A 24,701-nucleotide genomic window follows, 5' to 3' on the forward strand; every position below is an offset into this window, starting at 1 on the left:
TTTTTGTCTTCAAATCTTGCTTGCGTTACGGTGCAGTAGGGTAAGACTGTCCAGAACGCACCGGGGGGGGGGGCGGTGTGTAGAATGGCCCATGCTATTAATTGCTTAAAAACGCGGAAACTATTTGGTAAAATTATGAATGCGCATTTTATTTTGGTGTAAAAGAAGCTAATTCATAATTGTGTAGAATGTAAAAGCATCAAACATAGCCAGATCCAATAAAATCAAGCGATTATCCGCGATCTCATTCCACATGTAAGAAATCACGGTTTTCTCTTAAGCTTTTACCACTAGTCGGTATGCAAATTTCATAATAAATACAGTCTATCTAATTGATATACTGTCATACTCGATGATTCATCGCAAAAACGGCATTAACTATGCATATTTTTCACATATATTGCAAAAAACTTCAAAATACAAAACAGGGTTAGAATGCATCACAGCGGGATCGAATAGTTATAAAATATTTTTAATTTGCAGTACATCTTTTGTTTCGGATTATTTATTAAAAATGTAGCAATATTATGTATTGTATAGGACTTAGAATTTGCCTTAAACCTAATTGTACATTGTTTAACTTACAATATTTCATCACACATCAGTTGGAGAAAAGTAGATGATTAAATTTTATTGCCAATTATGTTGAGATATGAACCCATTGTATCCTAGCAAACAAGCGCATGTAACAAACGCTATAACGAACGCTTCCTCCATTGTGGTAGCCTAGTTTTAGGAGTTTATACAACACGTGATTGAATGGTAAATTTTTTGGTTGCGTTTAGCGCCTAGCTGGACAAACTTGGTGCGTTTTGTCCACGGGCTTTGGCGTTCTGCCTCACATAATGATTTTGACTCTTGCCAAAAATCGTCAAAAATAACAAAAAATACTGGTTTTTGTTAGGAAATTTCACCAGGAGTAAGTGTAAAAACCCGATTTAATCCACCTAGTGGTGAAAGGAACCTTTGTTATACGGTCTTACTTGCTATTTGAGATAGAAATCGACACGTCTTCGAAACATAATTCATCTATTGGTTAACGTTGCGTGGTGCGTTGGTTTTCATTAAATTTTTGGAAATTTAATAAGTTTACAAAATTTGAACAAAATAGCAGCACCTATAAATTTTGATAGATCCTTTTTTCATGAAATTACTGAGTAAGGGTAAGCTGGTTGTTTCTAATTTGAGTAAGTGCAAGTAAAAGCAAGTTATAAGAGGAAATATTATTCTTTAACATATACATTGCGTAGTAAAAGTCTAGTTCATAGGTTTTTGAACTACGCATAAATTTCTGTAACGCCATTATTTTTGATTGACATCAATAAAGTTTTCTTGAATAAATTTCATCAATTTCTATTAACCTTCGATTACTCACGCTGTTGCATTTTGTACAACACGTGTAGGTTTTTGAATGCCATATTGTTATAAAGTTACAAATCTCTGCTTAACTAACGTATGTTCTTCAATTACCTTGTTATGAGCAAAATGTCATAATTATGCATTAATACTTTAAATTGTTGGGCAAATAGATCAGCATAAACTGACATCACAGAAACGAAGCAATCAGCATGTGAGTTGTACCGCGATTGGCCCTGGAAGTTTCTCTCGTTTCTTCATATGTAAAAATGGTGTCTGTATGCAGCAACATAATTAGCAAATATAAAATGTTTAAAATGCATCTGTTGGTAGTCGAGTCATTCGGGGTCAAAATTAAGGCTTTTTTTTAATCAAAGTTCTACAGCACCTAAACAAACAAACATAGAGGTATACTATATTAATCAAAGTTGTGTATTTTTACTATTTATACAATTTTGTAGTACATAAAAAGGAATGCAACAATTACAAAAAGAGCTAAAATAGAAAAAACTGATCTTACAAATTCATATACAATGAATAAGATTTTTCTCTCTTCGCTTAATAGATAGAAGGTTACTGTATTCAACAAAATTTCTTGTAATAATATGTTCTAAAACTTTGCAGAACACATCAATGTGTTATATTGAAACTGAAGAAAAATAATATTTTTATTTCACTTATAGGGGGATTAATCAAAATTTAAATTGCACCAGACGATAGAACTTTCAATTTCAAGAAATTCTTCCGAAGGTTCCATAAACCTAAAACCAAGTTTTCCCAGTCAAAATTCTAATGCGCATGTCTTTTTGGCTTTGGACCATTGTGCGCACGAGTAACCGAATTACAAAAGTCGGGGCGAGTGTTGGAGGGTTAATATCTTTTGATCGGCAAAACCGATTCTTCTGAAATTTTGCAGATATATTTGTAGCATTAAAATCTCTAATTTGATGCCAAAATAATTCAAACTAGATAAATCATCTTAGATGAAATCGTTATAAATTATTGTAAATTTTAATGTGTTGTATTCAATTGATCATAACTCTCAAATTAAACGTCCAATCAAAAAACAAATCAATAGTGATCTATTAGGTTATGTTACCTGTCAAATGAGACTAATAGCGTATAAATCGCTTTAGTCATTTCTAAGAAACAGGCGATAATTATTACCTTGTCAAAACAGGTTTTTTAAGCATAACTTTTAAACTGATTGTTTGTTTTCAATAAAATTTATCCGAAAAATTTAGTGTTAACAAGAGCTTTCATTCGATACCAAGATCGTTGAAATCGGTCATTTGGGTTCGGAGAAAATCGTGTCACGTAATTTTTACTTTTTTACTTATAACTTTTAAACGAAATGTCGGACCTCGAAACAATTCAATAGTGATATACTAGGCAATAATACCTTTCAAACAAAAGTAATAGCGAACAAATCGGTTCAGCCATCTCCGAGAAACAGGCGATAGAAAAGTTGCGCTCCGCACATACATACACACATACACACACACACACACACAGACATTGCTCAGTTCGTCGAACCCTGTCGATTGGTATATGTGGCTCGGCCCTCCGGGCCTCGGATCAATTTCGTGTTTTTCGACCAATTCCTAAACCTTTGTTATAGTATAACAAAGGTAATTATAGTATAACAAAGGTAAAAAGATCCCAAAGTCTTCTAAAAGTTGAAAAACGTGGAACAAACACGCCGTTGCTCTGCAAAATGATGTTTTGCTTAAGTGGTGCACTCTGCACCACCTTACCCTATATCTTGTGTTTGAAATTTCTTAAACCAGCCATATTCTTTGCTTTTTATTCAAAGGATTGCTGAACTCTGAATGTTTTTACCTTTGTTATACTATAATTACCTTTGTTATACTATAACAAAGGTTTAAAAATTGGTCGAAAAACACGAAATTGATCCGAGGCCCGGAGGGCCAAGTCACATATACCAATCGATAGGGTTCGACGATTTGAGCAATGTCTGTGTGTGTGTGTGTGTGTGTGTGTATGTATGTAATGATTTTTTCTATCGCCTGTTTCTCAGAGATGGCTGAACCGAATGATTCGCTATTACTTTTGTTTGAAAGGTGTTATTGTCTAGTAGATCACTATTGAGTTGTTTCGTGACACGACGTTGCGTTTAAAAGTTATAAGCAAAAATGTGAAAAATACGTGACACGGGTTTCTTCAAAACTACATGACCGATTTCAACGATCTTAGTATCAAATGAAAGCCCTTATTAAAGCTAAATTGTTTAGGAATTTTTAATTGAAAACAAACAAGTAGTTTAAAAGTTATGCTTAAAAAACCTGTTTTGACAAGGTAATAATTATCGCCTGTTTCTTAGAGATGGCCAAACCGATTTATGCGCTATTAGTCTCATTTGAAAGATAATATATCCTAATAGATCACTATTGAATGGTTTTTTGATTGGACGTTTAATTTGAAAGTTATGAGCAACCGTATACACCACACCAAAATTTACAATAATTTATAATGGTTTTAACCAAGATAATTTACCTAATTTCAATTATTTTAATATCAAACGAGAGGTTTTGAGACTACGAATATATATGCAAAATTTCATAAGAATTGGTTTTACCGGTTAAAAGATATTAACCGTCGAACACTTGCGCCAACTTTCGTAACACAGTTACTCGCGCGCACAATAGCCCCAAACCAAAGAAAACGTGTGCACTAGAGTTTTGACTGGAAAAACTTGGTTTTAGGTTTATCGAACCTTTGGAAGAGTTTCTTGAAATTGGAAGCTCTATCGTCTGGTGGAATTTAAATTTTGATTAATCCCCCTAAAAGTGAAATAAAAAAATATTTTTCTTCAGTGTCAATATAACACATTGATGTGTTCTGCAAAGTTGTAGAGCATATTATTACAATAAATTTTGCTAAAGACAGTTACCTTCTATCTCTGCAGCGAAGATAGAAAAATCTTATTTATTGTATATGAATTTGTAAAATCAGTTTTTCTATTTTTGCTCTTTTTGTGATTGTTGTATGACTTTTTCATGTACTACAAAATTGTACAAATAGTAAAAATACACAACTTTTCTGAAAATAGTATACCTGTATGCTTGCTTGTTTAGGAACTGTAGAACTTTGATTATAAAGAATACCCTAATTTTGACTCCGAATTACTCGACCATCAGCAGACGGATACATTTTAAACATTTTACATTTGCATTCAATGCATTAATAATTTTAATTGTTGGGAAAATTTATGCAGCAAAACTATCAGCTGCATAAATTTTCCCAACAATTAAAATTATTAATGCATTGAATAATTATGATATTTTGCTCACAATAAGTTTGTTGAAGAATATACGTTAGTTAAACAACGATTTGTAACTTTATAACAATATGGCGTTGAAAAACCTACACGTGTTGTATAAAATACAACAGCGTGAGTTAATAAAAATTGATGAAAATTATTCAAGAAAACTCTATTGATGTGATTCAAATAGAATGGCATTACAGGAAACTATGCATAGTTCAAAAACCTATAAACTAGACCTTTACTAGACAATGTATATGCTAAAGGATAAGATTTCCTCTTACAACTTACTTTTATTTGCACTTACTCAGATTAATAACAACTTACTTATCCTTACTCAGCAATTTCATGATCCTTTTTTCATCAAAATTTAAAAGTGTTCCTATTTTGTGCAAATTTTGTAAACTTATTCAATTTTCAAAAATATTATGTAAACCAACGCACTACGCAACTACAACCAATAGATGAATTATGTTCCGAAGACGTGTCGATTTCTATCTCAAATAGCAAGTAAGACCGTATAACAAAGGTTCCTTTCACCACTAGGTGGATTTAATCGGGTTTTTTGCTACAACGGGGTTTTTGTCGATGGTCAGATGCTCTCAGATGATCTGAACTTATCCTGACATTAAATGCCTTTTGTGACTCTACGCACTCTTAATGAAATTAAGTAAAACTTCGAAAAAATGCCGTGATGCTCATTATTTAAAAAGAAAGTTGATGCGAAATTAGATTTCGAATTCATTAGTAAACGATATTTACGTCAATGAAGTCGGCAGTCACTTTTGGATTTCTACAAAGACTTACCTTACTTAACAAACTATAGTTTTTAAGGGTTCTATAGACACCTATCAAAAAAAATTTCTAATTTCACTTACTTCTTCAGTTCGATGATGTTCTTCCTCTTATCGCGAGCCACCAGAAAGATTACAATCAGCAACATCAGAAAAAGCGCCGCTGCCACGCAGGACATTACAAACAGCGTCGGATTCTGACTGATGAGTGCAATCACATTCGAGTTGCCATTGTACGTGGACGGAATCAGCGGTGTTGCTTGTGGTTCCTTCAAGTATGCTGTTGAAGGGAAAGAGAGCAAAATAAATTGTATAAAAGTTATCATCTCGCATGACCGTTCCATTAATACGTACGATCGGCTTTCAGGAAAACTTGCGCATCCATAACATGTTCTACCTCTTCCTGGGACATGAGCTTCATATCCTCGGCCGCTGTCGTGGCCAGCACCGGTTGTCCTCCGACAAACACCGAGTAGATTATTTCCGTTTGGTTTAGCAGTTGGCTGGAGTGGAAAACAAAATTCATTTGTTCGTATTAATATAGAGAAAGGCTCAACAATTGTTTCAACCAAATTCTGCAAACTAATTTAGTTTTCAGCTAAAATTGTTAGGAAAAGAGGACTTCGCAAAAGTGTGAGTCAAAAATCAATTCAACTTTTCCCACCACATTTGCTAACTCATTTAACCGACCAACGAAATAACACCTAGGTACTTGTTGTAACAGAAAACCTTTACCGAATTCCACCCAGCAAATTGCCCGAAATCAGGTGGAGCGCAAATTTTCGCACCTCTACCAGCCAGCCAGCAAGCCCGCCAACGCCCACACGAAACAAGACATTCCGATCCGATGTGCGTGGTAGGACTACTTACTTTGATCTGGGCGAATCGACGGTCATCGGGCCCAGGTCCTCGTCATTGTCGCCCTCCCGCAAGTGGGTGGTGTTGTGTATCAAAATACGAACTCGTCGTTTGCTCGAGTAGCCGCTCTTGTCATAATTACGCGTAAGTGGTGTTGTTCCATCGTGCACGCCTACGCTGCCGCCGCCTCCGCCACCACCGGTAGGCTGGGCCGTTCGGTCGTCCGCCGATGGAGCACTGAAAGGTGACGATTGATGGATTGAATTTATCTTTCCTGACTGATGGACCATGTTCGTTGGTTCGTTCGTTCGTTCGTTCGGTCGTTGGTCCAGTCGGTTGGTCGGTCCGGTCGGTCGTTGAAAGCGTTGTTTGAAAACACACTTTTTTCGAGGATCGTTTCGAATGATTACCTGAAACACTTACCGTTGCAACTGCTGCATGGGCTCATCGATATCAGATTCCAGTGGACTCTTCTCGGACACCACCACCACTCGTTGGTTATCCTCATCATCTCCAGTGGATCCGTCGTCCACCGTGTGTCTTTTGTGTACTTTTTTCTCTCGTTTCCGCCGGAATCGTTCATACGTGTAGACCTGTTCGTTCATAAGCACATTCGCAGCGGCAGGATGCCCACGCTGGCCACTCGATGCCATCGGTGTCGTTCGGCCCGTCATCGTATCCCCGTCTGAACCGCTCAACTGGACTGCTGAGGAAACTCGTCTTTTCGCTCGACGTTTGTCCGCCTTCGTGTGCGACGACGATTGCATGTGAAGTGTGTTGTTGTTGATTCCGAGATGTAATGCTTGTTGTCTGGAAATTGGAAACTGTTAGCCAGGAAATTGTTTCTCTCGTCATTCTGTCTCCCCACTTTCGTCGTATATTTGCTGAGAAAACCCTCAGGCAGAATAGGCCCTACGCTAGCAGAGAGTACACGAACGGATTATGGCCATCTAATCAAGCGGTTCTTTCGATTAAGTACTTCTACCCGGCTGTACTTGCCAAAGAAAACACAAGCGTGACAGATGATTAAGCGAAACGGTAAATTATTCTTTGCAATTTAATCTAAACAAAATTTGTTTTTCTAAAATTAGGAACCAGCCAATCTCCTCCGAATTCGCAACTCTTGCTACGCCAGTGGCCCCGTACGCTGCCGGAATGATTCGACACAATGTCTCACCTGCTGAACGCCACCCGGTACAGTCTGGCCAGTTTCCCTTCCAGCTCGGGATAATCCTTCTTGCCGAACAGGCCACCTATTACCGTCATGAGCCAGAAGCGCCGATCCGTCGGGGTAACGTTGTCAATGGCCTGATCGCTACCGTCACCGGTGCCGGCGCCGCCCCCGCCGCCGCCGATAGGAGCGCAATCGAAGATGCAAAGGTCATCGCCGACCCCGCCGGCACCGCCGTCGTTCCGGTCGATATACACCGTCGCCACCACGGTTGCCGTTTTAATGATTGCATCTTCACTGATTGGAAACCGGTCGAACGGATTAACCGCCGGTCCGTCGCCGGATCCGGTCCAGAAGAAGTCCCGAATGTCCTGCTCGGAGGCGTGCAGATAATTGCCTATTATGTAACCGTCTGGAAGCAAGAAAGCAAGCAAACGAAACGAGCAAGTCGCATGGATTAGTTTTGAAGGTTGCAACAAACGGGAAAGTGTAATTTTCGCATATGGATGGAACAATTGGAATCGTTGCCGAATTTTATGATAAATTCGTTCGATGTTTTCATGTAGGCTTGGTAAGATAAAATATTAGAAAAGTATTTAAAAAATACGTTAAGTTCAAGATTTATCTAAATACCTGATACAGCTCTTATCTTTAAGTATCACTTTTAACTTTTATCGATATGTATTCGTAATCGCATTTATAAACTGCCTCAAATCCTGAAACAATCACCCCAAGGGCTCCGTTTACTACACCGCTGCTATTATCTAAAGCCGCGTATCATTTTCATACTCATAACGATGTCTACAGCGTGCCTCGAGGCATGGTTCTTAATTCTCAATCAATCAATCCTCATTGAGAATGGACCTAAATTACTCTGTTCTTGATCTTTCGCCATTCGCCTTTCGTTTTTGTTTTTGTAGCCCTTTTCAACATTTCTTTCCGCTTTTTGCCATCTTTTTATACATGCTCCATCGCCTTTTCTGTACTCTTTTGCTCTTTTCGTCATTTCTCATTGTCTTTTTTCCTGTAATTTTTGTCGCTTCTTTGATGTTTTAGCGCCTTTTTATCGTTTGTTGTCTTTCGTTTCTTTAACGTCGCCTACTTGTCATCACTTCACTGTCCTTTCGCCACAACTGCATCGTCTTTTCGGTGGTCTATATGCTGTCTTTTCGTTATTCTTTTGTAGTCTTTTCGTCAGCACATTTTCGCCGTCTTTTTGTCCCTTCTTCGCATTAGTCGTCTTTTTGTCACCTTTTGTCTTTTGCAGTTTGGCTGTGTTTTCATGGTCGTCTTATCATCTCTTCGTCGTATTTTTGTCGTCTGTTCGACGTTGTTTGACATCTTCTGTTTGGCACTTTTTTAACCTTTACGTCCCCGACATCAAAAATGAAGGTACTTTCAGTTACATTTTTGGCTCTATCTCCACTAATTTTCAATCGATTTTTATGAAACTAGTCTTAAAAGAACCACATTAGATTGGCCTTTAATGAAAAAATATGCAGGTAAATTATGGTTCCATTTTTCCGGAGATATTCCAGATCGCGGTGGGATTTTTTTTGACGTCATAAGTAACAGATGAAATAAAATTAGAAATCTGTTTAATTGACATCGCAAAAGTTATCCATTTTATTTGTAGTCACTAATAATGACTTGTACACTATCCTGTAGAGCGCTGGCTTACGCCTCACTCTCCGGAACATCCGTTGTCGGTTCTACCGGAACTCAAAAGTGGTCATTCAGTATTCTCTTCGAAAATATGGCAAATGGGGTATCAAATCACAGGATTTTTCAACACGAGCTCGTTAGTGGACATTTGGATGTATTTTGAGTCGATCTGGACATTTTGGAACATCCGGAATCGGTTCTACCGGATTTCAAAAGTGGCCATTTGGAATTCTCTTCAAAAACATGGCAAATGGGGTATCAAATGACAGGATTTTTCAACTCGAGCGCTTTAGTGGACATTTGGATGTATTTTGAGTCGATCTGGACATTTCGGAACATCCGGCATCGGTTCTACCGGACCTCAAAAGTGGCCATTTGGAATTCTCTTCGAAAATATTACAAATGGGGTATCAGATAACAGGATTTTTCAACACGAGCTCTTTAGTGCATATTTGGATCTATTTTGAGTCGATCTGGACATTCCGGAACATTCGGAATCGGTTCTACCGGAACTCAAAAGTGGTCATTTGGAATTCTTTTCGAAAATATGGCAAATGGGGTATCAAATCACGGGATTTTTCAACTCGACCACTTTAGTGGGCATTTGGATGTATTTTGAGCCGATTTGGACATTTTCACACCCCATTTGCCATATTTTCGACAAAAATTCCAAATGACCACTTTTGAGTTCCGGTAGAACCGATGCTGGATATTCCGGAATGTCCAGATCGACTCAAAATACATCAAAATTTGCAATAAAGAGCTCGTGTTGAAAAATCCTGTTATCTGATATCCCATTTGCCATATTTTCGAAGAGAATTCCAAATGGCCACTTTTGAGGTCCGGTAGAACCGATGCCGGATGTTCCGAAATGTCCAGATCTACTCAAAAAACATCCAAATGTCCACTAAAGAGCTCGCGTTGAAAAATCCTATGATTTGATATCCCATTTGCCATGTTTTTGAAGAGAATTCAAAATGGCCACTTTTGAAGTCCGGTAGAACCGATTCCGGATGTTCCAAAATGTCCAGATCGACTCAAAATACATTCAAATATGCACTAAAGAGTTCGTGTTGAAAAATCCTGTGATTTGATACCCCATTTGCCATATTATCGAAGAGAATTCCAAATGGCCACTTTTGAGGTCCGGTAGAACCGATGCCGGATGTCCGAAATGTCCAGATCTACTCAAAAAACATCCAAATGTCGACTAAAGAGCTCGCGTTGAAAAACCCTATGATTTGATACCCCATTTGCCATGTTTTCGAAGAGCATTACAAATGGCCACTTTTGAAATCCGGTAGAACCGATTCCGGATGTTCCAAAATGTCCAGATCGACTCAAAATACATCCAAATGTCCACTAACGAGCTCGTGTTGAAAAATCCTGTGATTTGATACCCCATTTGCCATATTATCGAAGAGAATTCCAAATGGCCACTTTTGAGGTCCGGTAGAACCGATGCCGGATGTCCGAAATGTCCAGATCTACTCAAAAAACATCCAAATGTCGACTAAAGCGCTCGAGTTGAAAAATCCTGTCATTTGATACCCCATTTGCCATGTTTTTAAAGAGAATTCCAAATGGCCACTTTTGAAATCCGGTAGAACCGATTCCGGATGTTCCAAAATGTCCAGATCGACTCAAAATACATCCAAATGTCCACTAACGAGCTCGTGTTGAAAAATCCTGTGATTTGATACCCCATTTGCCATACTTTCGAAGAGAATACTGAATGACCACTTTTGAGTTCCGGTAGAACCGACAACGGATGTTCCGGAGAGTGAGGCGTAAGCCAGCGCTCTACAGGATAGTGTACAAGTCATTATTAGTGACTACAAATAAAATGGATAACTTTTGCGATGTCAATTAAACAGATTTCTAATTTTATTTCATCTGTTACTTATGACGTCAAAAAAAATCCCACCGCGATCTAGAATATCTCCGGAAAAATGGAACCATAATTTACCTGCATATTTTTTCATTAAAGGCCAATCTAATGTGGTTCTTTTAAGACTAGTTTCATAAAAATCGATTGAAAATTAGTGGAGATAGAGCCAAAAGTGTAACTGAAAGTACCTTCATTTTTGATGTCGGGGACGTAAAGGTTAACAGCATTTCGTCGTTTTTGTCATCTGTTTTGTTGCATCTTTTTTGGCATCTATTCGACGTCTATTTGTCGTCTTTTCTTCGTTTTGATTTTAATCGTCTTTTTCATCATTTAACTATATTTTCGCTGACTCTGACGCTGACTGGTCTCATGTGTGTCATCATCATTATTGGTTTGGTATACTATGGACATCTTTTTGCCTTTTTAGCATGTTTTGTCGACTTTTTGACGATTTATAAATTTTTTTTTGTTCTTTTTGCCGCTGTTTTTGTCTGTAAATCAACTTTTCATCACTGTTTCGTAATCTTTTCATTGCATTTTCGGCTCTTCGAAAAAAACGACTCACAGTTCCAGAAAGTAAATTTTTTTTTTGAGTGGTTTTAGCACAAAAAATTTGTATTCATTCACCACTAGAAAGTAAATTTTTGACGAAAAAAAATTTTTTTTAGGTAGCACCAGATCCCGACGTTTTATGCATTTTTAAGATAATTGGTATCAAAACAATATTTCGAAAACGCCGATCTGACGTACACCCCCTTTGGCAGTGGTTGGAGTGGTACACTATTCGCCTGCCTCGCCGATAATGCACCCTTCGGCTTTGAATCTCATCACGAACATAACCTCATCGTGAACATCGAAATTCGTTCAAAAATTTAATATTGAAAACTAAGTGTGGTCGAATTAGCAGGCTTAGAAGACCCGAGGACACCGGAAAGTATTCAAAATAGTATCACCATGAAAAGAGATTAGTTTAAAGTAGTGTTAGTAACTTTAGAAGCAGCAGAAGGTGTTATTTCGCACTTTTGCATTGCACACGATATTCGTATATACAGCGATGCTATGGAACGTGAATGTATATGGCTCATTAGTTATAGGCGAATTGAACCATTCACATCTCTGTTTTTCTCATGACCAAAACCGTTTGCCGATGCTCGGCGTATATATTCATTTGTTGAATTTTCCAACCTCTGCCCTTTAGTTATTTTTCAACTTGCATACAAATAAAACTTTGACGCTATCCCACAGTGCGGCAGTAGCAAATCAAGTCCGATTGAGCTGAAATTTGGCACAGAGCGTTTCTTCGGGGCAAAGAACATTTTGAAGGTTGTTCCGTTTGAAAATTCGAAAGTCACCTTTTTCCCATACATTCCATTGGCAGCATTAACGTAAATCTTAAAGTTCAAGTTTTCATAAACACAAAACGACGCAAAACAAATAACAAAAAAGATTTTTGAATGCATAAAAAAAAACAATTGATTTGATTTGACGAAACGATGGCGAAAATGCTACAGAAAGACTAAGAAATACCGACGAAAAGGCGACAATAAGACAACGCTTTTCTTGTCTTGACAACAAAAAGGGACGAAAAGAAAACAAAAAGAACGGCGAGACAACGACAAAAGGCCACAAAAAGACGGAAAAATTACAAAGAAAAGACAACAAAACACCATGCGTCCAAAAAGTTAAAAACAGATGTTAAAAACGAAGAAAATATGACGAAAAGATGGCAATAAAAGAGACAAAAGTACGATAGAGAGGTGACAAAAAAACGACGAATACGAGGAAAAGACAACAATAAGAAGACGACAAAAAGAAGACAAAAATGCAGTGAAAATACGATGAGAGATGCAGAAACAATCCCCAAAAATCGGCAAAAATACCAAAAAAAAAGAAAGCTAGATGTTAGAAAGAATGAAATACAACTAACAGACATTAAAAGACAACAAAAAGAGGACCAGAGGGCAACCGCAAAAAGCACCAGAGTAACACCAAACGACGAAAAATGGAAGATGAAATACGGAAAAATAAAACCGGGTCATGGGCAGATTTGATTCAATAAAGTATTAATTTCTTTCAAATACTAACAAAAATGGTGACACTTAATAGCTCCATCCATCACAAGCCCCTACCTAACGCCTACACGTGGCCGTACCAAGTAATACTCTAGTGCATGGATCGAACCAAGCTATGATCAGAGATTATAACCGGATTTGAACCCACAACACCTGCCAGGGCGTGTGGCTCGCTGGTACCCGTGTACCTTTAGAGGCGCTGCAAAAGGAAACTGCGCAACCCTTCTTATTAATGTAGCGACGTATCTGGTTGGGTTATTTTTAGACACAAATTGTGCCTCTTCCTTCGTCTACTGTAGAAATCATCGACCGAGAAGTTTTAATCTAACTTGTTTTTACCTTCAATACGACGACACTATGCAGGCCCTTACGACTTGCAAGGTACTGCGTGTGATGTTGTTCGTCTATCAGCGTGTTAGGCCGCGATTCTCAGCGCGGGTTTTCGGAGAAAGGCTCCGTTCCTATGAAATTGATCAAACTCGTGTTTTTAGTCATTGACCTGTACATTTTCGTACGTATATCAAAGTAAGAAATATGATATATGTACCGATATATATCTAGAAAAATCGCATTAGATGCGCGAATCCAGCATACGCGTATTGTTTTGGAGGCGATATACGTACTGCAAATTATATGAAAACAATTCACATTCATAAGTATTTGTATACGATTAAATCCGACTCAATATGATTAGTTCCATAATGCTATACAATTCTGTGACGAAAATCGTATGTGAATCAGTTAGGGTTTTTTCTAATTCCCGTCGTAATAAGTAAAGCCATTCTAGTTTTCATCATTTGTTGGATGGATTTAATGAATACTCCAAAAGTTCTTGTGCTGATTTGACTAAAACACACTTACCTTCCGATCCGTGAACTTTGAAATCACTGAAAAGCGACTATTGAAGCATTATTGCATTATTATTGAAATTACGCAACTGACTTTATTTCTGAAATTCGTCGTACCGTTTTAAAATCCGTCCATCAACATTTTTCATCGTCCGAACTAAAAATCACAACAATGTTTACGAAGCTAACGCGCATGTTTTTGTGTAGGACGGCATGACAAATGTTATTCTACAAAAATTTCTACAGGTCAGGCAAGTTTTCCTGGCTGTAGAATGACGACAATGCCTTGCGTGAGTTATTTTCATTTATGAATGACGGAAATTAAAGCGATTAGTCGACATTCTCTTCTTCGTAGCACGAAAACACGTAAGAAATTTGGCTGGTAGAACTTCTTTAATGATAAAAAGCATTTAAATAGATCTCAGCTCACTTTGATTGATCGCGTATGACGAGTAACTAAAATATTAGGGAATAACTAGTTTTGCATTGTGGGTCATGAAAATGATGATATTTTTAATCATTTGTGTTGGATAGGCCGGGAATAGGCAATTACGACGAAGCAGCAATATACCCTACTATTATTTTGTACGAATAAATGTAAACTTGGGTGCGCTCTATTAAGCTTTATGTGCGATTTCGAGTTTGTTTAGCGATATTTAAGATGATTTTCACACAGTATTATACGATTTGTGGTTTGCTGCCCCCCCCCCCCCTTCCTTTCCACTCTTTCCCCTCCATTCCCAAAAAAAAATTTCATTACTTTCTCCTACCGTACCATCAATTGTAGAACCATCGTTTCAAAAAAATTTTAAGCATAATATGTTATTTTAAATATTTGTTTCGTTTTAGCTCATCAAGCACGTCCGACTGTACAATTCAGACTTTAGGAATCAAAAATTAAATTGATTATTGGATATTAGATGCACTGATGGAAACTCAAATGACGCAATTATATTTTTCACTCGAAGGATTGCTGGTAAGATTGTTCTATTGCTGCCCATATATTCTTTGTATATACTATTGTGTATTGTGTTGCCAATTAAATATCAGTATGTTTGTATATTTCTTCAGAGTATGCTGCGCTACACATGTAATTTTATTCATCATTTTACGTATACTTATTTTACTTCTATATTAAATTTCATTCACTTCCTAATTATTCATTTTACATGACAAAATATTAATTTATCTATTCATATGATGTTCAAGAGATAAGAGTTAAAAGAATGGAGGGCTGGAGGACGGATTTGTGTGATCTGCCTGAATCACCTGAGAGATGCCCTTTCCCCCTAAAGACCCGATAGGAATTTAACTCGCCCCGCCCCTTTTTGCCCATTAGGCCCCCTTTTTCCCCGTTGATCAAATACCGGGATGTTTATGTTGGAAGGGATTCTTATCTATCCGTGGAATGTGCGTAAGTGTCTCTGCTTACGAGTCTACCCAACCCCCCAGCTGCTCGGTGAACAATTTCGAATCTACAGTCATTCTTCTTGCATACATAGGTAAATCCTTGATAAGTGATGGTGGTATACATACATACAATACTAACAAGAAAGCAAAGCAAAGTCAATTACAACGATATGTCGCCTTGGCCTTGGTCTCGGTCTCGGGCTTGGTCTTGGTCTTGGTCTTGGTCTTGGTCTTGGTCTTGGTCTTGGTCTTGGTCTTGGTCTTGGTCTTGGTCTTGGTCTTGGTCTTGGTCTTGGTCTTGGTCTTGGTCTTGGTCTTGGTCTTGGTCTTGGTCTTGGTCTTGGTCTTGGTCTTGGTCTTGGTCTTGGTCTTGGTCTTGGTCTTGGTCTTGGTCTTGGTCTTGGTCTTGGTCTTGGTCTTGGTCTTGGTCTTGGTCTTGGTCTTGGTCTTGGTCTTGGTCTTGGTCTTGGTCTTGGTCTTGGTCTTGGTCTTGGTCTTGGTCTTGGTCTTGGTCTTGGTCTTGGTCTTGGTCTTGGTCTTGGTCTTGGTCTTGGTCTTGGTCTTGGTCTTGGTCTTGGTCTTGGTCTTGGTCTTGGTCTTGGTCTTGGTCTTGGTCTTGGTCTTGGTCTTGGTCTTGGTCTTGGTCTTGGTCTTGGTCTTGGTCTTGGTCTTGGTCTTGGTCTTGGTCTTGGTCTTGGTCTTGGTCTTGGTCTTGGTCTTGGTCTTGGTCTTGGTCTTGGTCTTGGTCTTGGTCTTGGTCTTGGTCTTGGTCTTGGTCTTGGTCTTGGTCTTGGTCTTGGTCTTGGTCTTGGTCTTGGTCTTGGTCTTGGTCTTGGTCTTGGTCTTGGTCTTGGTCTTGGTCTTGGTCTTGGTCTTGGTCTTGGTCTTGGTCTTGGTCTTGGTCTTGGTCTTGGTCATTGGACATTGCTTTGGTTTTAATGTCGCTCCTGCAAATGTTATAATCTTAAATCGATAACTTAATCACCAAATTGTTGACCTTGAACGCAATGATCTTCAAACTTAGAAGCCACATGTGTCTTTACCCTTAGTGTATTGTAGTGAAATTATATTACCTTCCTACTCTTATTGCACTCTGAAGCAAACAAGTATGCACTTTCCCGAAATCCAACCGGATAAATAAAAACGACAGCACGCCCACCGAACAACAAGCGTCGGATTTCCAACTGCGAGAAGAGAAACTTCCAGCACACAATCTGTCACGAAACAGGTCGATTGAAAAGCTGCTCCGCGAAGTCTACAACCATCTTTCACCTGTCAGAAAGTTTCCCGAAACTTTCCCGTTCTCCTCTTGGTTCGGTTCCGATAGTTGCAAAAGCATGCGGAGGTAAACACAGCTCACGCATTTCCCCAATCATTCACTCGGTTGGTTCCCCGAGCAGGGCAAGCTCTCCAGCAAGCAACCGGATTCCGAGTTCGGCAGCCAGTCAGTACGGGGAAAACCGGAAACTTTCCCGTTGCATGATTTATTTAAAATCGAATCGCTAAGGTAAACAACCATTTTTCTTGTGCCTGAGCAGCAGGATCCCTTCGCGCGCGGGACGGGCTTCCGCAAAAGGACGGGCTGAGTAAGCAACTATAAAGTGTAGTTTAGCAGAAGTTGTGGATACTGCCACTACACACGAACGATATACCGAATGCGAATCACTTCCCGTCCAAAAAGTTTCGCCCCCCCGTCCCCCGCAGTAGCGCGCGTATCTATTTCCCGTTGCTCGACAAGCAGTTGGAATATATATGGGGAGATACGGGATTTTACCGATGTTGAAGGCAAATTCGTTTGTAAGGGTAATTGACCCAATTTCAAATTGCATTCGTTTCCCGTCATTAAACGTTGGCGGGAGTCAAAAATTTTCCAAAATTGTAATTGATAAAAGGTGCATTCAATGTTCTCAAACGTGGAAAATGTACGAGTTTAAGTATCATTTTATGTTATTAAATTTAGTCAATTCAGTATAAAATAGGAACCATTTAATGTGATAGCAGGATGTTTTCAAGGAAATCAAACTTATTAAAGAGAGCTAGTAGAGGGCTCATTCACCCTAATAGTCATAGAAAGAATATGCTCAATTCCATCTATTCGAGCTTCGTCTTTTCGTATCACGTGTGAAGTGACAATTGAAGTAAACTACCAACAGCATGGCGGTAAGTGCAATATTTTTTCCAAAACAGAACTTGTATCCGCCTCAAATATAATTAAAAATATCGAGAAGCTGAAAGCTTTACGTTATCAAGAGGACATTTTTCATGTAATTGCTACCCGATCTAAAAGAACGGTGGCATTAATCATCACAAGGCGTCGAACGTTCGGTCGACGGTGCCGCATACTGCTGGCTAGGACCCACAATAGCTACTTCCGTGCGGACGTTACGCGAGTATCGATTCAACAAAGTCATTTTGATGCTTCCATCAGCCCACCCACCCTAAAGTGAAGCAAAATTACTTCGTAAATTAAGTAGATAAGTAGGATCCGATAGTCGGTCGTCGGCTATTGTGGTATTACACATCGCAGTCTTTTCAACACTAATATAGCGTCATTACGTACGCCAGGAGAAAGAGACAATCAAAAATGGCCATCATTGAAGTCCAAATCCGTTGACGATTTTCCCACTTCGAATATCCATCCCATTCAGAGCGAAGCTAATTCCGCTAAATCAGCGATTTTCCTATCACAAATGCTATCTAGCAGTAGTGAACGATTCGAAAGCAACCTGTCCCGAACGAGCAGGTTTCCCTATACCCGGCGGGTGCCAATTTCAATCAGCGTTAAATTCACTATACGTTTGATGTAACGTGCAAACCGAAGTTTATCACTTCACGGAATGACTCACGCACGCCGCACCATTCGCATCGCATCGCATCGCATCGCATCATCAAGCTTACCGCAGGTGGTTCTAAAATATGCTCAAACTGCCCATAGCAAAATCGTTGGCATACGTTACAGAGCCGTTCAATATGCATTGGAAGGCGTTTCATCACCCCCACCACCCCCAACAACTTGAATTGCGCACGCAAATGCGTCAATAGTCGCATGAATCAGGTGTTTCTGTGGGCTTGAATGGACTTTTCGATCGATCCTGACTGCGGATACGATTTTTTTTTTTCGTTCGTGGAAAAGCGTCAGGCTGCAAGCAAAACTGTTACGGATTAATATCCGTTTTGGGCTCATCAAATCTGGATCACCATCGCCGCCAGTCAGTGTGCTGAGGGTGCTGACAAGCTCATAGACTTTTCACCGGCTGGTTGATGCCGGCAGCTGGTCAAACCAGAATTTGTCAATAGATCTAAATGCTTCGCAATGAAACACCTGTCCCTATTTCATGCATGCGAACAAACCTACTTTCGATAAAAGGGGAAATATTTTTTTATCTGATTACTTTATAATCGCAGGGAGGAAACGCCCGGCATTGCATCGGCCTCGTTTTCGGTCGGTCGGTCCGTCGGTTCGTCGGACGGCCAACAACTGGCTAGGCTCGCTCAATGCGAATCGAAATAGAGGGTACTGCACAATTCGATGATGTCAGCTTCCTTTTCCGATTACTATCGGCCGCTTTGCATGCTGTGGATTGGAAATTGACTTTACGTGTTCGCATGAACGGGAACGGATCTAATATTGTTGCTTTGATGGGTCTGAAATAGCGTGGGCTAAAGGTAATGTGTTTATTTTTTGTTATGAAATTATGAAAAATAATAACAAACGTCAACAGATAGCAAGTCATTGAGTGATTGCCCTTCCATGGGTGTAAGTCATCTATTTTTAGTTTCTCGTTTCATTATGAAAGCATTGATAATTACAAAACAATTTATCAAAGTTATTTGTGTCTTCTAGTAGTAACAATAGGATGTACTGTAATATAAATGACTTAATTTTAGTAACTGTTTGACTGTAATGCCATCTAAATAGATTTGGAAACGCGATTGACGGTTAATGTGTTATTTTAGACGCTAAATTTGCAGCGAAACCAATAAAAAAAGACATGGTTTTGTGAAAGAGTGAATCTGCGGCCATGTTCAATTTGGTCGCCATATTGGATTTTATCAGAAAATCGAAATTTTCGCCATGAGCCATTCCATTTGCATTAACTAGATTTATCCTTTTTGCGTGAACCCAACTAGACAGAAGAGACTTCGAAAACACGGCGTAAAGACGACAAAAATACGTTGGAAACCTGGCGAAAAGTGATGAAAAGGTGACGAAACTAGTATGTAGAAAATTCGATGAAAAGATAACAAAAAAAATCCAAAACAGAAAAGACGATTTTGGTCGTGAAGTAATATCAAAATACGATGAAAAGACAACGGAAAGATGCCAAAAACAACAAAAAAAGCGAAAAATAACCGTTTAAAGAGTGTCAAAAGGTGACAAGACGTGCACAAAAACGATGAAAAGATGACAAATATACGATGGGCAGACGACGAAAGAACGACAAAAAGGCAGTAAAAAGACAACAATGGCAAAACGGTGACGAAAATACTACAACAAAAAACGGTGAAAACCGCAACGACAAGAGTTGACGAAATAAAAATGAAGAAAAAAGAAAAAAACAAAATGAGACGCCAGCAACAAACAAAATGACAAAAACGGCAAATAACCGCTAAAACAGCGACAAAAATGGTAAAAACAGAGATCCATTAAAAGACGACAAATACGAAGAAAAGACAACAAGGAGATAACAAAAAAACGCAAATATAACGAAAAAGTGATGACAAGCAGGCGAAAAAACGATGAAAAACGAGACGAAAGACGGAGAAAATACGATGAAAATAAAATATGCTAAAAAGGCGACAAAAATACCAAAAAAGACAATAAGAAACTATAAACACCAACAGAAAAAGCGATTAAGAGTCGATAAAAAGACGGCAAAATAGCAACAAGAAATATCTTTTATGATCTAATATGATCTCAAATGACGACAAAAATCTTATATATAAAAATGGATTTCTGTTTGTCTGTCTGTCCGTATGTTCCTTATAGAATCGAAAACTACTGAACCAATCGGCGTGAAAATTTGCATATAGGGGTTTTTGGGGCCAGGAAAGGTGGTTATGATGGTTAGAGACCCCTCACCCCAATAAGAGGAGGGGGGGGCTCCCATACAAATGAAACACAAATTTCTGCATAACTCGAGAGCTAATCAAGCAAATGGAACAAAATTTGACATGTGGGAGTTTTGACGTAGCAGTACGTCTTTGTTTACTATACTGGGACTGGGTAGCACTTTGTGAAAACGAAAATAGACGTGTACCCGATCAGGAAGATCTAACAAATTGTTAGATTTTGTTATCAAATTTTCTAACAACAGTTGTTATTAATTCGATATATTTGATCATATTATAACAACCGTTGGTATAAATTAGCCTCCGTAAGTGGTTAAAATACCAAATATTATAACTAAACTGCCTCTAATTAATACCTGATTAATAACAAACCATGTAATGATTTTATCTTAATTGTGTTTTAACACATTGTGCTTTAACACATTGTGTTAAAGGTTAATTGTCAAGATATTCCAAAAATAACAGCTAATAAAGATATATTAGCAACTATTAGTAACTGTGAAGTGACGTATTTAATATAATTTTAAAATGATGATGGTAATTAAAATAAGTTTTGCAAGTAACGTATATTGTTATAAAAGTAATTTGCAAGTAACATATTTTATTATTAAAGCTAAATGTGTCATTCTTAGTGGTGCAATCTATTTAAGCTCATTCATAACTCAATGTGCTACTTGTATCTGAACCTGTTACAAACTTGAATTTGCTTCCTAATTACCGTGAACGTACCATATTCTGCGCAGTTAAGACATTTTTATGATTTTTCCGATATTCTAAGTATTCTAAATTTAAATTAACAACGTGGATAGCCTCAACGTGTAGTGCTACGGTTTATAATATCTGGTAAAAAATATGGGAATTATAAGTCGACCAACAATTGAGTATATTTTACGTTTTATAAACTTATCCAAGGTGCCTAATTCTTCGCACTTTCTTGCCCATGTTCCTAATTCTGCGCATGTTTGCTCCTAATTTTGCGCACCCAAAAAGTGAAAATAAATACTCCTGCCATGCTGTTTATGTCTTTATACGCTGAAAGCACACCAAAAAATCCGGCATTAGCCATTACCATAATTAAATCCATGATCCGGTCTTCTTGCGCTGGCCGGGTGGCAAAGGAATATTGTTATCATTTTGATTGCCTCATTTTAAATATTTTATTCTCGATAACGTGTAGGGCGAATTGATTTGGGGTTTCTGCATACTGAACATTACACAGTAAACTAATACTAAAAATTGTGTTTTCATGTAGAAACCACTTCCCCACTCTCTAACAGGCCCATGAGGTTGGACATTAAAAAAATAGAAGACATGGTTTCATGAATTGGCGCTCGTAGGTTCGGACCCCGAGACACAGCACAGGATGCCAATCAATTCAAGTTAAATATTCTACTTGAATTTTCATGCCTCTATACATCAGCCATTTGAGTGAGTTTACGTATTCTTTCGCGATTTCTTCGTAGGATACATTACTGCCCAGAATTTGGAACATGAATAAAAAATCTGTGCCTAAATCTGCGCATTATTGCATAACATTTTTCTAAAAAAAGCAATGCATGCAATCACTCTTTTTGTCTAAAACATGACTAAAACTAATTATTCTTTCTAATTATGCTGAGTAATTTGATCATTGCTAAGAACTTAGATCATAAATTTGTTAATTTTCTAGAAGGACAATCTTAGCGTTGGTGCTACCGATGATGTTTTCTGTCATATAAAATACTTTCAGTTTCACGTTAATGTGTTTCGCTCTCAAATGTTATGGCCCGTTTGTGAATAATGGCGTAATGTACAACAGACATTTATAAAAAAAAATAACGCAATGATCATAGCTATGCACAATGTTAAAAAATACTTATATAAAGAAAAATGCGCAGAATTAGGAGCTGCTCAGAATTAGGAGCGGTCACGGTAGTTTATTTTCGATTTGTAACATAATATGTTGAAAATATCAAAATGTGTTATAAAACAGATATAATCTTGTAATGGCCTCCTGATCGGGTAACGTTTGAATGAAAGATTTCAATTGGTAATAACTACTAAACTACTTAACGAAACTGAACAATTTATATGTCGTTGGATAGATAAATGACCAGCAATTCTTTAGAGGAGTTTGGGAGCAATTTTAAGGAGGGTGTAAGAGGGGGGGCTTCTGTACAAATGCAATACAAATTTCCTCATAACTCGAGAACTAGTCAAGCAAAAGGAGCCAAATATGGCATGTGGGGGTTATTAGAGATAAGATTTTTTTTCTACGGTGTACTGAGACCCCTTCCCCTTCTAAGAGGGGGGTTCCCATACAAATGAAATTTCCTCATAACTCGAGGACTAATCAAGCAAATGAAACCATATTTGGCATGTGGAGTTTTTGTAGGATTTATTTTATGATGCTTTGAGACATCTCACCCCTGTGATAGGAGGATAAGGTTTCTCATACAAATAAAACAGAAATTTTTTCGTTTGTGGCATATTTTCTGCTATGTAACAAGCGGTATGCTGTGAAAGTAAGCTAGTAAAACCTTCTCGGAGCAAAAGACAGTGAATCGATGCCGTTAACTTATGTGCCTATTGCCATTCATGTCAAAAGAGAAGGGCATTCAAATGGTACGACATATTTGCGATGAACATGCTTTGGCTGCAAAGTTATTTGTAACAAATGACTCTTTTAAAGGCCACAAGCGAGTTATAGTAAGATTATTGAAACATGCCAAACTACGCATAATCATATTTAATACAATAATCTGTGGGCTGGTCATTTATTACTATTTCAACCTTTATGATGCACACAAGTGGTTTTTAAAAGAAATCTCTATGTCTCAATGGTTGCAGGCGTAGTACTTAAGAATCCACGTCCACGTATTTTCAAAGCCATCATTGCATTCAATAAAAAATTGAATCTGAATATTTCGCTCTTCTGTTTTAAACTTTCACTTAAACAACGGCACTCACAGATTCTTATAAACATATACATATGATGCACGCAAGTGGATATATGCAAGAAATGCACTTTACATTAGTCTTTGATCTAATGATCTGATATAGTGCTAGTTTCTACGGTGAATTGAGACCCCTCCCCTCTTTAGAAGGGGAATTATGACCCATCTCCCCTTTAAGAGGGGGCTCCTATACCAATGAAATACAAATTTCCTCATAACTCGAGAACTAATTAATCAAATGGAACCAAATTTGGCATGTGGGTGTTTTTGGAGGCATGAATTTTTTCTATAATTATAAGGCGGTGCAACTAAAGAACTTGCAATTAGCGCACGAGTGCTGTATATTTTCATATCAGAGGGGAATTTTTGTCTTTTTCTTTGATAGAAAGAAGAATAATTTTTCTGTGATACTGTATTCACAGCTGTTTGATTTCTAGAATAAATAATCGTGAAGATAATTTTCTAAAACATTATCGACAGCGGATACACATAAGCGATTGCTTCTATTTTTCGGCCTTCTTACGTGCTAGTGGAGAAACAGTAGTTTTGATGTTTATTGAATAAAAGTTAGTAGATTACTTATATGTTTATGAAAATAGTTATAACACATTAAAGCCTATGAGTGCTACATTCGTTTCAGTATTGTTATATAGCGGCAAAGTTTTTATCTGAGAAAGCGCGGCAAAAGAAAATTTAGTAGTGTGCTGAAAACACCCTCAGGTACCCTACTTAATCTCATAGTCATCTTCTAATTCCATCGCACTACTGAAATCTGGAAGCATCATAATCGAAAGGTTTCATAAATAAAATTACAAGGCTATTAAAGGCGCTTGTTTTGAAGCTTCCTTGTTAGTTGGCTTGGGATGTGTGAATGTGAATCGAACATGTGTAAAACCGATTCCTCAACACTCCATGCACTGACAGATTTACTTTGGTGGGATACAGTAAATCCGTACGGCCGTACCTCGTTCTTGCCATTTACTTGGCCTTCAGACACTTGAACGGTACTGGAAGGTTCAGCAAGCAGTATTTGCAGTAACGTTCCCATCGGTCCAACAATTAAATCAGGTTAAATTATATTTAACTGTCAATTAAATGTAATTTATTTCGATTTAGGTTTTAACCTATCATCATTACTTAATTACTTTAATTTTCAAAACCTTCGGTTTCTTAGTTATAATTTATTATTTCTCCAATGTTTTTTTTCATAATTTTTCTACAAATCAATTTTTCATCCAATTTTTATGCAAGGTTAACAAAGCGCCAATGTGTAGATGAAATTGGTTTATTTTGTGCAAAAACCCGCATGCATGCGGTCCAATTTCAAGCTAGTCGTAGCAA

General features: G+C 38.0%; 1 protein-coding gene across 1 annotated transcript in view; it reads right to left on the reverse strand.

The window, feature by feature from the left end:
- LOC128737845 (uncharacterized) overlaps positions 1-24,701 on the reverse strand; it is a 41,325-nt gene that overhangs the window by 6,060 nt on the left and 10,564 nt on the right. The window contains 5 exon segments of the mRNA XM_053832580.1: positions 5,521-5,716; positions 5,791-5,939; positions 6,307-6,471; positions 6,718-7,104; positions 7,472-7,877. Coding sequence (XP_053688555.1) covers positions 5,521-5,716; positions 5,791-5,939; positions 6,307-6,471; positions 6,718-7,104; positions 7,472-7,877 — 1,303 coding nt within the window.

The sequence above is a fragment of the Sabethes cyaneus genome, chromosome 2 (genome assembly GCF_943734655.1).
Source record: "Sabethes cyaneus chromosome 2, idSabCyanKW18_F2, whole genome shotgun sequence".
Taxonomy (NCBI): Eukaryota; Metazoa; Arthropoda; class Insecta; order Diptera; family Culicidae; genus Sabethes; species Sabethes cyaneus.